The sequence below is a fragment of the Arvicanthis niloticus genome, chromosome Y, assembly GCF_011762505.2.
Source record: "Arvicanthis niloticus isolate mArvNil1 chromosome Y, mArvNil1.pat.X, whole genome shotgun sequence".
Classification (NCBI taxonomy): domain Eukaryota; kingdom Metazoa; phylum Chordata; class Mammalia; order Rodentia; family Muridae; genus Arvicanthis; species Arvicanthis niloticus.
The window spans coordinates 13110661-13125018 of NC_133431.1; the positions used below are offsets into that span (position 1 = coordinate 13110661).

Consider the following 14358-nt stretch of genomic DNA (forward strand, 5'->3'; position numbering starts at 1 on the left):
CTAAAACTCCTAGAAGTGGAAGATGTCGATCATGAATTGGCCACTTCCTGTAGCCAAGCAGGACTCCCAGTGCAGAAATAAGGACATCATATCACCAAAATTATATTCCATTTAATATCTGTCCTGTTTATAAGACAAATAGAAACAGGGGTAGTTCAGAGAAGAGAGTGACCAAACAACTGGCCCAAATTGAGACCCATTCCATATGGGGCAAAAACCAGTCCCTCATACTATTAATAATATCATGTTACGTTTGCAAATAGGATTGTAGCACACCTCACTTCTGAGAGGCTATAACGAACAGTTAACGGAAATAGATGCACAGACAAACAGCCAAGCATTAGACAAAACCTGGCGAGTTGTGTGGAAGAGATCAGGGAAGGATTGAGGTACTCAAAGAAGACAGGGAATCCACAGGAAGACCAACAGAATCTACTACCCTGGAATCTTGATGTTGCCCAGATACTGAACAACCAACCATCCAAAGTGAGCATGAACAAGACCTAGGCGCCTCTCATATATGTAACAGATGTGCAGCTTGGTCTTATATGGGTTCCCCGACCACTGGAGTACTGGCTTTCCCTGAATTTGCCACCTGTAGACCCCGTTCCCCTAACTGGGCCGCCATGTCTGGCCTCAGTGAGAGGATGTGTCTACTACTGTGAAGAGGCTCACTCACATTGACGACATTTGTCGGGTTTCTCTCCTGTATGTCTTCTTTTAAGCTTCTGGAGGTTAGAGTTTAGAAAAAAGGCTTCAGCACATTCACGACATTTGTAGGGTCTCTCTCCAGTATGAATTCTTTTATGTATTTAAAGACTACTGTTTTGGTAAAAGGCTTTCTCACACTGATTACATTTGTAGGGTTTCTCCCCCATGTGAGTATTTTTATGTGTCCTGAGACTATCTGTTGGGAGCCGACTTTAGCAGAAAGCGGCTAGATCAACTTTGCAGCCATCTTGAGCCATATACCCTGACGAAAGATTTGGTTTTCAATAGCCTACAACAGCTGAAGCACACTCTGATATCCCACATATTTTGTGTTGCTGTTTACTGGCCCCAGCTGCAAGGTGCACGTGGTGGCCACGCCTGCAAGGCATGCAGTTCACGTGCTGTCCACGTGCTATCTACGCCATACATGCCTGTAAGGCACACGTGCTATCCACGCCTGCAAGGCATTGCGGTGCACGTGCTGTCCACGCTATAGACGCCTGTAAGGCTTACGTCATATCAACACCTGCAAGGCACGTGGTATCCACGCACCTACAAGGCACGTGGCAAAAGCCTATAAATAGCTCAGAATTCCCTTCAATAAAAGAGACTTGATCAGAATCTCTGTCTTGTCTCCATTCTTCGTGTCTCTTCCCCTTTATCCCCACTCTCTCTCTCGCTAGACTCTGACCCTCGGACCGGAACGGGCAGTACGGGCTGCAACAGTTTGGCGTCCAGTAAGCGCAACAGTTTGGTGCCCAAGCGTGGGGGGTTCGCGACAACTATCTTGTTTGGAAAAGGCTTTATCACATTGATTACATTTGTAGGTTTTGTCTCCAGTATGAATCCTTTCATTCATGTGAAGATCCGAGGGATGTAAGAAGGCTTCATCACATTCATTATATTTGAAGGGTTTCTCTCCACTATGAATACTTTCATGACGTTTAAGATGACTGTGTTTTGCAAATCCTTTACCACGTTGATTACATTCATAGGGTTTCCGTCCAATTTCTGTGCTTTTACTTATCTGGCTACTCGTGTAAGGTGCAAAGGCTTTGACACACTGAATAACTTCATAAGGTGTCTTTTCTATATGAAAACTTTCATGTCTTTGAGCATGACTGGGAGCATGTAAAGAGAAGGCTTTACCACATTGTATACATTCAGAGGGTTTCTCTGTACTCTGACTTCTTTCATGCCTGAGAAGAAAATTGGCACACGTGAAAGCTTTACCACAGTGATAAATACTTTTGTCTGTAAGAATTCATGGTACTATTTGTCTAAATATAAAGAGGAATCAGACCTTAAGATTTTATCACTTTGTTTACATTCATGCCGTTCCCTTCATTATGGGTTGGTTTTCATTTTGAAAGATACCTGAGATTCTATGAGCATTCATTATATGGCTCAGCCTTATATATTCTTTTTGAATCAAAGGTTTTTCTCACACTTGATAAAAAGTGGAAGAATTCAGAGCTTTAACACACTAACTATATTTGAACTGTTTCTATACTGTGCATCATATTATATTTGCAAAATGAATCAGGAGAAATAGTAGCATTTCTATATTCCTAATACTCAAGAGAATTTTCTACAGAATGAAGTTGCTGTATTGCCAATGAAATTGGAAAAGCAATTAATTGTAAACTTGTATCATGTTCAAAAAGCCTACACTAACTACCATCCACTATAGATAGATCGTTTACTTTTTGTCAGATATATATATATATATATATATATATATATATACTTTATTTCCTTAAATATCCCTTTTATATACAGTTTGTATCTATTATGATACATTATATACTTAAGAAAGGAAGACTAACAAAAAAGTTTGAACACTGCATTCACAAGTTTTGATTTTTTTGTTCCTCACAGACATGTGGTATAGGGATCATGGTTACTGCACAACATCCTTGATACCTCCAAGAAGCTGCCATCTCTAGAAACTTATTATGTCTCTATTAATAAGTGAGTAACATTAGCTTTACTATAGACTAGTTCCTTCTTAGAAGCTTTTGGACATATATTTACCAACTATTCAATGTGTCTAGCTTTTACACAATGTCTAGCAGAAACAGACTGCCAGTTGCACAGTGTTGCTCTGATAGGGCTATGTTTCACATGGAGATATACACTAAGGCTTTGTTTCCATGCCCTCTTTCTTAAAGGAATGCCTTGCAAAAACAAATCAGATACAGGGCACTGAGGACATGGATTTGTTACAATGTAACCATCATCAATACACTTAAAGCTGTGCTCATTTACACTGTTGCTTTTCCTTAAAATTTCAGCACATTTTAAAATTTATTCAAAGGCATATTTGTAGGAGCTGCCACATGAAAATTACCTTCTGAGTCTTCTAGATCTTTGACAATGTTCATCAAAATTTTGGTCCTCCCAATTAAATCCTAAAACAGAGTAACAGAACATGTATGTATGCACATCGTGTAACCTGTAAGTTACTATCTTCGGTGAACCAGTGAGTCATGCGTGACTTCTAAACCAAATCCTGCAGCCATGTCAACTGCATTACAGAAGTGCATCAAAGGAAAGAAACTGTTTTCTCCAATTTTAATCAGGAAAGGGAATTCACAGTCTTACCTATAGCACTGAGGTTTCTGTAGGTCTCCAGCATGACATCTTTGTAGAGCTTCTTCTGGGAAGGATCCAGCAAAGCCCACTCTTCCTGAGTGAAGTTCACATGCACGTCCTCATAAGTCACTGCACTCTAGAATATCCCATACACATGTACAGAAGGAAGCACAACAGAGACAACACTGGGCATGTATTCTTCATAGACAATGTATTCCTATAATTCTGGGGCCTGCCCCTCTTATTTCCTGACACTGAAGTTCTACTGTAGCTACCAAGTCATATTACAAGGAAACTTAATAATGAGGTTCACCCCTGTCATTTCTCAGCCCTTTGAATAGGATCCAGCCTTTCTCGAGAAATTTCAATTCCAGATACAAAGAACAGATAAGGTCTACAAGATCAATAGTGCTTACTTACCACATTTCAAAGAAATTTTATCAACATTAACAATTACTGACTATAAAAATCAGTAACCAAGCTGGGTCTATTGGCTTAGGCCTTTAACAGTACAGTCAGAATACAGAGGCAGGAAGTATCACACTGAGTCAGACACCAGTGTGATGTATACAATGAGTTCTAGGACAGCCAAAGGTGTATAGTAATACCCTGTATCTCCTGGCAGAATTAACTAACCAAACTGGAAACATAGAAAGAACACATAGGGTTTTCCTTAAGTTCTAACTTTTTGTAAAGATGTTATTTATTAATTTATATATATGATGAGTATACTGTAGCTTTCTTCACACATACCAGAAGAGGGTATCAGATCCCATTACAGACAGTTGTGAGCCACCATGTAGTTGCTGGGAATTGAACTCAGTACCTTTGGAAGAGCAGTCACTGCTATTAACTGCTGAACTATCTCTCCAGCACTTTACTTAAATCCTTAAGAGAGTGATACACACAATCCAGTTGTATATTCATCTTCCAAAACCTTGAGATACACTGACTGGTTCAAACTATAACATCAGTAAGACGTGACCAAAGGGAATATATGTTTAAACAGTTACAATTGGACATAAAAAGTATTGCCACTGTTAACGTGGATGAGATTGTAAACAACACAGGGCAGGAGATAGACCTCAGCAGTAAAGTGCAGGGCATGGCTCTGATGCTGTATTGGGAAACTGCCTGTAAACTCTGAAGGTCCCTGTCTCTAATTGTTTCTTGATTGATCAATACAGCTGCGAGCAGCCAATAGATGACTGGAAGAGGTGGGACTTCCAGATTCCCTAACATGGGACAAACTAAAGAGGGATCTAATCAAACAATATTGTCTACTGAGAACAGGGTGATCTCATCAACATTGTTGACCCTGCCTACAATGTTTTTTGACTGATATCATCATCCCCCTGTGGTAGGAACTGTTGGAGTCTCAGGGTGAGAGACATCCTCTCTCCAAAGAACATAGGCCCAGACCATTACCAGCTCTCCCAAGCACATGCCTGCGTTCAAAGAGATCTGTTTTTTTATTTTTGATAAATACCTCAAGGCCTTGGGGAAAGGGCCCAGGTCCTAGACCTCAGGCCATAACAGGCTCGGCCAAGCATGAGGCTGAGTTTGAGATGGAGCTATGTCATTCTCTGTCCTTGAAGGCCTCAGGGAAAGCCTTGCTTTGGCAGGGCAGTCCTCACCACAACAGTGTTTCTCCTTTTCAAATGGTTTCACTGGCTGTGTTGCCCATGTGGCAGAACTTTGCTTTTCTGAAGAAGGAAAACGAGCCTGTATGACACAGCAGGCCTTGGTGTTGCTTGTGACCCGGCAAGGTTGTCTCTACAGTTATGTTTTGGACCTACGTTTCCTGACGATCCCAGTGAACAAACAAGTGTATCCTAGCATCCTGATCTCCTGGAACCTCCCTTACCATGCTACTACCTGTGGGTGTTTTAGAGGCAGTCCCTCCCTCAGCTGAAATCTACTCACTGTGACTCACTATCTCCCAAACCTTGGAAAATCCTTTACATCGTAGATTGTACCCTTTTCATCACAGCTTACATTTGGAGTGCTACCCAGTGCGTGAGATGACATTTACAACCGCCACAAAACTAAGTCTAAATAGATCTTAAATGTCCAGGGCACAATGTCTATCTAGAAGATACCAGACAAACCGAGGCCTTTAAAATATGTAATAAAATATAAGTATAAAATATAAAATAAATAAAGTGTAAATATAAAATGTAAGTTAAATAAGATGTAAATGTAAAACATAAAATAAAATGTAAACATAAAATGTAATCTAAGTGTAAATAATAAGCGTGAAATCCGACCTTCATGATGTTTCTACACGCGAGCCCTTGCTCCAAGCGGTTTGTGCAGATGCAGCTCATGATGTAATGAAGTTATTCAGATGCCACCGCTGGGTACATCTAGAGGCTAAGACCACATGGAACCTCACAGGTGCCTGCTAGTTCCCAACTCCCCCAGGGGAGGGCGAACCACCCGGACTCCAGCTTCTCAGACCACCTCCCCTCCAGGTTAGGGGCAGTTTTCACATGCTCACCATATTGCGATGTAGTAGCTCAGCCCGTCGGACTCCACTAAGGCATCCAGCAGCAGAGGTGAAACCACATCACAGATGCCACTGAAGGCTGCAGCTCAGCAATGCAGCTCAACCTGAAGCACAGGAAAAAGGAAGAAGTACCCTCCTCTTCCGAGCACATCACCTCCTTGGAGGTCCTGATTGGCCAGTGAATCTTGACTGACATGATTATTTCCTTAGGGTTAGACGGTGCTGGACCTGAAGCACTGACCAAAGCACCTAGAAGCACCCTCCTCTTCTCCTGATTGGAAATTGTTCTTGGAGGCCCTGATTGGCCTGGGAATCTTGAGTGACATGTGCAACTAGCTCCCTCAGGATTAGAGTGTCCTGAAGGCACAAGTAAAGGACTTTGTGGTCCAGGTTCTAATGCAGAACCTGACCCTTTTCAGATCTGCAAGATTTGTGTTTCAGTATCACTTGTCCCTGTCCTCCAATAACCTTTCTGTCTTTCAGCTCTCTGCAGAAATTTCTCACTACTCCCTCTCCTGGTCCTCCTGCTGTTGCTCATTTTCCTCTTCTTCCTCCTCTTACTCCCCCCTCCTCCTCCTCTTTCTCCTTCTCTTCTTCATCCTCCTCCTCCTCCTGCTCTTCCTTGTCCTCCTCCTCCTCCTCTTCTTGCTTCAATCAAGGCAGATTCCTTGCACAGTCCATTATTCACCTTGGAGCAGAGTAAACTATACGTCTCACAAGCATAAGGTCTCCCAGGATATTATCAACAATTAAAGAGAAATTTTAGGACACAGGAGAGGATATCTGTTTTTCTGATTTTTTACACTGATGTCAGGAAAACCAGAATTAATATTCACCTACTAGGTATTGTAATGATCTGAAAATCACTGAAGGAGGATCCTAGATTCAGATAGTGTGCAAAAACGAAAAGCCCTTATTCTGCAGAAACAGCTAGGACATGGGTCTCAACCATTCTTTGAAATGGCGATCTCAGAGAGGAGCACGCAGACCTCATCGGGAACAGGTGGAACTCTCTAGAAGAATTAGGTAATCTAAAACTTCATTGGTGGGTGCCAGGGGATCACAGGTTGTCAGGGGTCTGAATTCCTAAGTCATGAATGTTTAACTATATGATGAAATAGGGCTGCCCAGCCTGGATGGCTGACTCTGAGATATTTCCCCATTTTTCTAGTTGTCCCTAAGCTATTCACTGGGGGGTGGGGGGTATTAATGATCTTTTTCAGGATTTTATGGTCTGTTGCTAGAGCTGGTGTCTTATGACTTGGTTCCTGGGGCTCATGGTTTACTCCTTAAAATAGTGCCTTATGGCCCAACAGGCTTGGAACTCCAAATGGAGACATATGAAATTTATCTTGATCTTTTCATATGATTCTTCAGACAACCCCGGGAGAAAAGCTGCAAATGGATGGACACTCCACATACTATTGCTTGTTGTCTACCTCACAGCTCCCTCCTGCTACCTCAATGGAGAATCCTGGAAGAATCCCACAAGGGACCTCCTACTCTTGCTATTGATAGTTAGCTCTTCCCAGACTCCATCACTATCTAGCATCACCCAGCTGGGCCTCAGGACAGCAGCAGCATCCCTACTGCATGAGAAGAGATCAAGTGACTCAGACAGCACAGGCCTACCCAGCTCTGCACTTCCACAATAGGGGCAGACAGGGTCCTAGTCTGGGAATTTTGTAGTTTATGAAGAAATTTTTTCAGTCTCCCAGAGCTCGTCTGCTTCATCAATCGAGGAACAGGGTACATCATGTGTACATTCTATTCTACACTTTCAGTCCATTTCAGCCACCAGTGTGGCTCATCACAGCTGGGACAACCTGCAGCTAAACATAGCTCACATTCAAACAGTAACCAGTGTTCAAGTAAAAACAGCTCTTCAATGAAAAACATTGAGATGTCTATGGAGGGATTTGGAGGCAGAAGACAGAGGGTGGAAATGTGATAAATATAATGGAAAATATTGTTTTAAAAGTAGAAATGGGCTTGATGATTCTCTGCTCCACATAGGAAGGATCTGTATTATAGCACAACAAGTATTATTTAAGCCTATACTCTCAGGAGAATCATCTTAAAATCTCAAAGAACAGAACAAAACGAAACAAAAAAAAAAGTCCTGTTAAGCAGCAGGTCTAGTAAAACTACAGTAATTTGGTGAGTTCATTTTTTAAAAGATTTCTTTATTTTATGTGGATACACTGTAGCTGTCTTCAGACACACCAGAAGAGGGCATCAGAGCCCATTACAGATGGTTGTGAGCCACCATGTGGTTGCTGAGATTTGAACTCAGGGCCTCTGGAAGAGCAGACAGAGCTCTTTACTGCTGAGTCATATCTCCATTAAAGGTGAATTAAAAGTTCACTTTTTAATCCAGATTACTGATTTTCTGTTGTTGGACCCAAAGATGGGCTTCCCAAGCCACGTATCAATCATCTAACATTGAGTACCTCACTGTTCATTGCTAATATTAAGTACTGTCGAAGCAGGGAATTTATGAACTTCTTTGGCTCTGTCCTTTTCTTCACTGTGACTACACACAGTTCCAAAAAAGCAAAAGTTACAGAAGTTACAGGACACACACTCACTGGTCTATTTTTCCATTCAATGAAGTGTCAAAGTCAAGCCTGCCAAGTTGAAGACTTCCCCGCATGTACCAGCACAGACAGGATTGGACATTTAAGTTAATTCTAAATTACTGAGTATGATCCAGCCTGTGGTACAAGAGCTATTGCTCTAAAAAGAAACAATCAGCAGCACTTTTGAAAAATGAAAAGAAAATTCGAATGACTGGGAAGTATTGGAGAATGAAAATAATTATGAGACAATAGCACAGAGGCATTTAAAGGATATCAAATTTAAAAACTGAAATCAGTTATTGACTATTTCAAATGATAATCATTATTGAATCGTCCCCACATATCTGCACCAATTTTCAAAAACATCAGGCACAGAGTATGCTGTTAAGAAGATATGGTTTTACCTCACCCCTATGAGCAATGTTAGCTGCTGAGATATATAACGTATCACATGCCTCTAGCATCAATGTCCTCTTTTTAACCCTCTGGGCTGAAGTAAATTTGCAAGTGCATTGGAAACGTGTGCAATATTGCCAACTAGTTGGAAATTTAATATTCATTGGATCCAAGCTCATCATCCCAATCTGTATGACTACCAGTCTAAGCTGCTTTCATTCACATGACATGAATTAATGCATGCTGGGAAATAACAGAATCACTCACCATGGCACCACCTGGCACTTCATCATAATGGTGATGGGAACCGTTGTTTGCTTGTCCCATTTCCTTCCATGAATTACACAAGAATCTGGTCCCCTACTCTGGTGGTCTGAAGGTAGAAGCCATGCTCCATGTGCAAATCCTTTCCCTCTTACTGCAATGGAAAGTTGACTACATGGCTACAACAAGTAATTTTAAAACTGAGTGGTGGTACAGGCAGCTACATTAAGAATTTAGCTAGGTTAATCAAGAAGACAATATGTTATAACCCTCAGGAGTAACCAGTGGAATCAAGGACAGCTGAGTGTAAATGGGAGAGCTTTTATCAATAACATCTTTCTAGGCTGGATGTATAGCCGCTCTAGCATTAATATGTGTTTGATAAGGAAATCACTGCACAAAACTAAGTCATTATTTTAAAATATATCTTTCAAAAGAGTATGTATTCAGCTCAAAGAAAACCAACCAAATATGAAGCCCAGGAAGGAAGATCAAAATGTGGATGCTCAGTGCTTTGTAGAAGGGTGAACAAAATACTCACAGGAGGACATATGGAATCAAGTGTGGAGCAGAGACTGAGGAGAGGCCATCCAGAGACTGCCCCACCTGGGGATCAATCCATATACAGCCACCAAACCTGGATGCTACTGTGGATGCTCAGAAGTGCTTGGTCTTGGAAGCCTGATTTGTCTGTCTCCTGAGAGGTTTGGCCAGAGCCAGAACAATACAGAGGTAGATGCTCGCAGACAACCATTGGACTGAGCACGGGGTCCTGGATGGAACAGCTGGAGAAGAGACTGAAGGAGATGAGGAGTTTTGTAACCCCTTGAGGGAGCAACAGTGTCAACTGGCCCAGACTCCCCGGATCTCCCAGGGACTGAACCTCCAACCAAAGCATACACATGGAGGGACCCATGGCTGCAGCTGCATATGTGACAGAGGATGGCCTTGTCGGACATCAGTGGGAGGACAGGCCCTTGGGCCAGAGGGTCTTTGATGCCCCAGTGTAGAGGAAGGACAGGGAGGGAAGACAGGAGTGGGTGGGGGTGTGGGGGAGCACCCTTATACAGATAGGGAGAGGGGGAATTCCAAAGAGGAGACCTGAAAAGGCTGAAACATTTGAACTGTAAATAAAGAGATTTATAGCACAAATTTACATTTTAATCATGAAATCTGATCTCAAATATAGAGTTAAAAGACTTATCAATGCACAATTCTCACATGTGCAACAGACACAGAGCACATGGAGAATATATACACACTGCTCTTACATGAGCAGCTCTGCTGAGCTACTCTAACCTCAAAATAACGCAGCTTTTCCTCCTGAGCAAGCTGGGTCAGAAGAAGGCAATAGATACTTCAATGCAGGAAAGAAAGGATTACATTTCAGTTAGCCCTGACTGCTCCGCTTCTCAGGACAGTGACCTCACTGTGGAGAATTCCAGTTTTCTGAGCTATTCTTCTGAAATGTTATTTTATATGTATTACTATTTTGCCTGCATGTGTCTGTGCACAGTACATGCTGTGACCACAAGGGGGCAGCAGATACTTCACAATTACAGTTAGCAACCAAGTAGTTTTGGGAATGGGACTCCTCGTCTACTATAGAAACGTCCAGTTTATCTCTAACTGCTAGGTCGTATTTATAGCCACATTATATATAAAATATATTTTTGTACATGTTAAGTAAATTATATTGCATTACTTTCACCCTTTTTAAATTTCCTTTATCCATTCCCAGATTCTTTCATATTTCTTCCTTGTTAATTTTGAAAACTATGCACAAATATATGAATAAAACCTACTGTGTGAATTTCTGTTGACTACGTCCATGATTTCAGGGATGAGTTCTTTGCACTGGATATGCCATTAGGGAGCTCAAACCAGCCTGAGGATAACTGATTCACTTGTGGAAGAATCAGACCCTGAAGTGACCTAGGCTATCTTGGCAAAAAAGCATGAAGAATACAAAACATACTGAACTATATACCTCAGCTAACACTAACTGCTTCCATGGCTCTGAATTTCTGAAGCTGCAGAAAAGACTATGGATATTGGCCATAGACAATCACGGTCTGCATTGCTAACTTCTAACAGACATGATAAAGAAAAGGCAATATTGATCTTAGTTTGATAGACGGGGCGGTTTCAGGCAGCATGGCTGCATTCCATGGGAGACTTCTGTTACTAGACTCAGGACCTCAATCTGATCAGTTCCTACATTAACCAGATAGAGTCAGCAACTCACCCTCAATAAGCCAATTAAAAGAACTGATTTGTTTAGCTGTGACACGCTAGTAATAACCATCCTATGATTTATTATTCCATCTAGGAAATCAGCCCCTTATTAACACTGTCCTACTCAAGATCCCAGGTCATGGGCAGAATGAGAAGGATTTGAGGGCAAAATATCACACAAAAAACCTGTAGCTTAATTTTTGATGAAGTCTGTTTTCCCCTGAAATCCAATGACATTGATTTCCTTTGTACGTATTACTCTTAACATGCCAATCTTCAGGATTCTACGAGGACAGCTAATTAACATAAATATAGACCTCAATACTTTATGCCTTCTAAACATCCTATATTTTCAATATAAATGCAAATGACAACATTCCCAGTTTCTGTCCAGAAGCAAATTCATATTTTACTTACCATTTTAATTTTGTAACTTGCATATTAGAACTGTTACGATTAAATCCTAAGACCAAGTGTCAAATAACAAACAACTTGATCTGGCTGGTTCTTACAAACCTCACTGTATTGATCTACCTGCCTGTCTCTAAACCAGTTCCACGAAGTTTTTATCACTATTGCTCTGTACTACAGCTTGAGGTCAGGGATGTTGATTCTCCCAGAAGTTCTTTTATTGTGGTGCATAGTTTTCTGCTATCCTGTGTTTTTTTTTTTATTTATTTTAAGTAAATTTGCATATTGCTCTTTCTAACTCTATGACGAATTGAGTGGGAATTTTGATGGGGACTGCATTGAATCTGGAGATTGCTTTTGGCAAGATGGTCATTTTTACTAAATAAAGTGTGCCAATCCATGATCATGGGAGATTTTTCCATCTTCTGAGATCTTTGATTTCTTTCTTCAGAGACTTGAAGTCCTTGTGATGTTTAGGTATGGACCTTGAATTCCTGATCTTTTCAAGACTTTTACCAAGAATGGAAGTTGAATTTTGTCAAATGCTTTCTCAGCATCTAATGAGATGATTATGTGTTTTTTTAACTTTGTTTATATAATGGATCAATGGAATGGAACTGAAGACCCAAAAATAGAGCCACACATCTATGGTCACTTGATCTTTGACAAAGAAGCCAAAACTACCCAGTGGGAAAAAAGACAGCATTTTCAACAAATAGTGCTGGTTCAACTGGCAGTCATCATGTAGAAGAATGCACATAGATCCATTCATATCTCTTTGTGCAAAGATCAAGAACAAGTGGGTGAAAGACTTCTACTTAAAACCAGGTATGTTGAAACTAAGAGAAGTGAAAGGGGGGAGAGTTTCGAACACATGGGCACAGGGCAAAATTTCCTGAACAGAACACTAATGGCTTATGCTCTAAGACCAACAATAGACAAATGGGACCTCATAAAATTGCAAAACTTCTGTAAGGCAAAGGACACTGTCAATAGGACAAAACCGCAACTAACAGATTGGGAAAAGATCTTTACCAAACCTACATCTGATAAAGGGCCCATACTCAATATATACAAAGAACTCAAGAAGATAAACTCCAGAGAACAAAATAACCCTATTAAAAACGGTGTACAGAGCTTTATGATGGTGATGTTTGGAGGACAAGATATAGCTACAAGTGACTCCTGGTTTAGACAGGAGCACCAGGATTCACCACTGGAGGATTTAGATTTAATACAGATTACAAGATGGGGATTCTAGTTGTTGCCACCAATGACTGAATTACGATTGATTCTGAACTAAGTTTGTGTGGTCGTTTCCTTCACAGGCGGCTCAACTGGGTTCCAGAGAAAAAAGACTCTTCAGTGAGACACTGGTCATGGCCCTGTGTTATGAATACTTCTGGAGAAGAGTAACCTAAACCTCGTTTTGTAATCTATAATAATGGCCACCCTGACAAGAAATGCCCACCAGAGAAATAGTGGCATGAATGTTGTGAAAATAACCAACCACTTTTTAATAGGATCTAAAGCCTGCTCCATAGATGAAACCCATACCTGCCACTGTTGACATGGCTGAGAATCTACGGTTGGGTATGTCATTGGCCTGAGGGGGAACTCAACATTATTATTGTGCCAAATAGCAAATATGAAATAAAATAAAAATACAAAATAAAATAAAGTATAAAATATAAATGTAAAATATAAAACATAATGATACCTGAAGGTCTGTTGTTATGCTCAGAGATCACAATATCACTTGGCCCTTATCAGAGAAGCTTTCTTTTGAAGCAGATGGCAATTAATATTGAGACCCTCAACTGGTGAACAAGGATAGATGAGAAACTACAGTGCTCAGTCCCCAGTGGGATATCCACACCCCTCCGTGAAAGTCTTGTCATCTTTACAGAAGAGGGCTCAGAAAGTGTGAAGAGCCAGAGGGGATGCATAACTGCGAGGGAACCCTTTTCTAGACTCAACAGGACAGACACATATGAACTGCTTATAGAGGCTGTGACAATATACATAAGCCTGTTCAAGCTCAAGTAGGAAAGAATCCCAGCATGGACACTGGAGGTGGGCATGGATGTCACTATGAGCTGAGCAATTACTGGCATTTGATATCTGCTCGGAGAGTCCATTTTCTTTAATGGTGTGACTCCTGGTAGGTCACCCATACTCTATACCCTGCTTCTCTGGCTAGATAGATAACACAGACTGGACTCATGGGAGAGAGAGAGAAAGAGAGAGAGAGAGAGAGAGAGAGAGACAGAGAGAGACAGACAGACAGACAGAGAAGGAGAACGAGGGGCAGAGGGAGAGTCATAGAGTTGAGGTGAAACATTGGATCTGTGAGGAGTTGGGGTACAGGGGAAGCATGATCAAAATAAACTATGATATTATCAAAGAATAAATAAAAGAATCAAATTTTCCATAAAAATGGGGTACAGAGATAAACAAGCAATTCTCACCTGAGGAATATCACATGTCCAAGGATCCCCTATTAAAGAAATGTTCAACATCTTTAGTCCTCAGAGAAATGCAAATCAAAACAACCCTGAGATTCCACCACAGGCCAGTCAAAGTGGCTAAGATCAAAAACTCAGATGACACCAGATGCTGGGAAGGATGTGGAGAAAGAGGAAC

At 41.1% G+C, this 14358-nt stretch overlaps 1 protein-coding gene across 1 annotated transcript; it reads right to left on the minus strand.

Moving 5' to 3' along the window:
- Positions 1-1390: 1390 nt before the first annotated feature.
- On the minus strand, positions 1391-5639 carry LOC143437342 (uncharacterized). The gene is made up of 4 exons (XM_076922141.1): positions 5580-5639; positions 3319-3445; positions 3065-3125; positions 1391-1910 (listed from the first exon to the last, which is right to left on the minus strand). The coding sequence occupies exons 1-4, from the start codon at positions 5637-5639 to the stop codon at positions 1391-1393; spliced, it is 768 nt and encodes a 255-aa protein (XP_076778256.1).
- Between the last annotated feature and the right edge of the window lie 8719 nt (positions 5640-14358).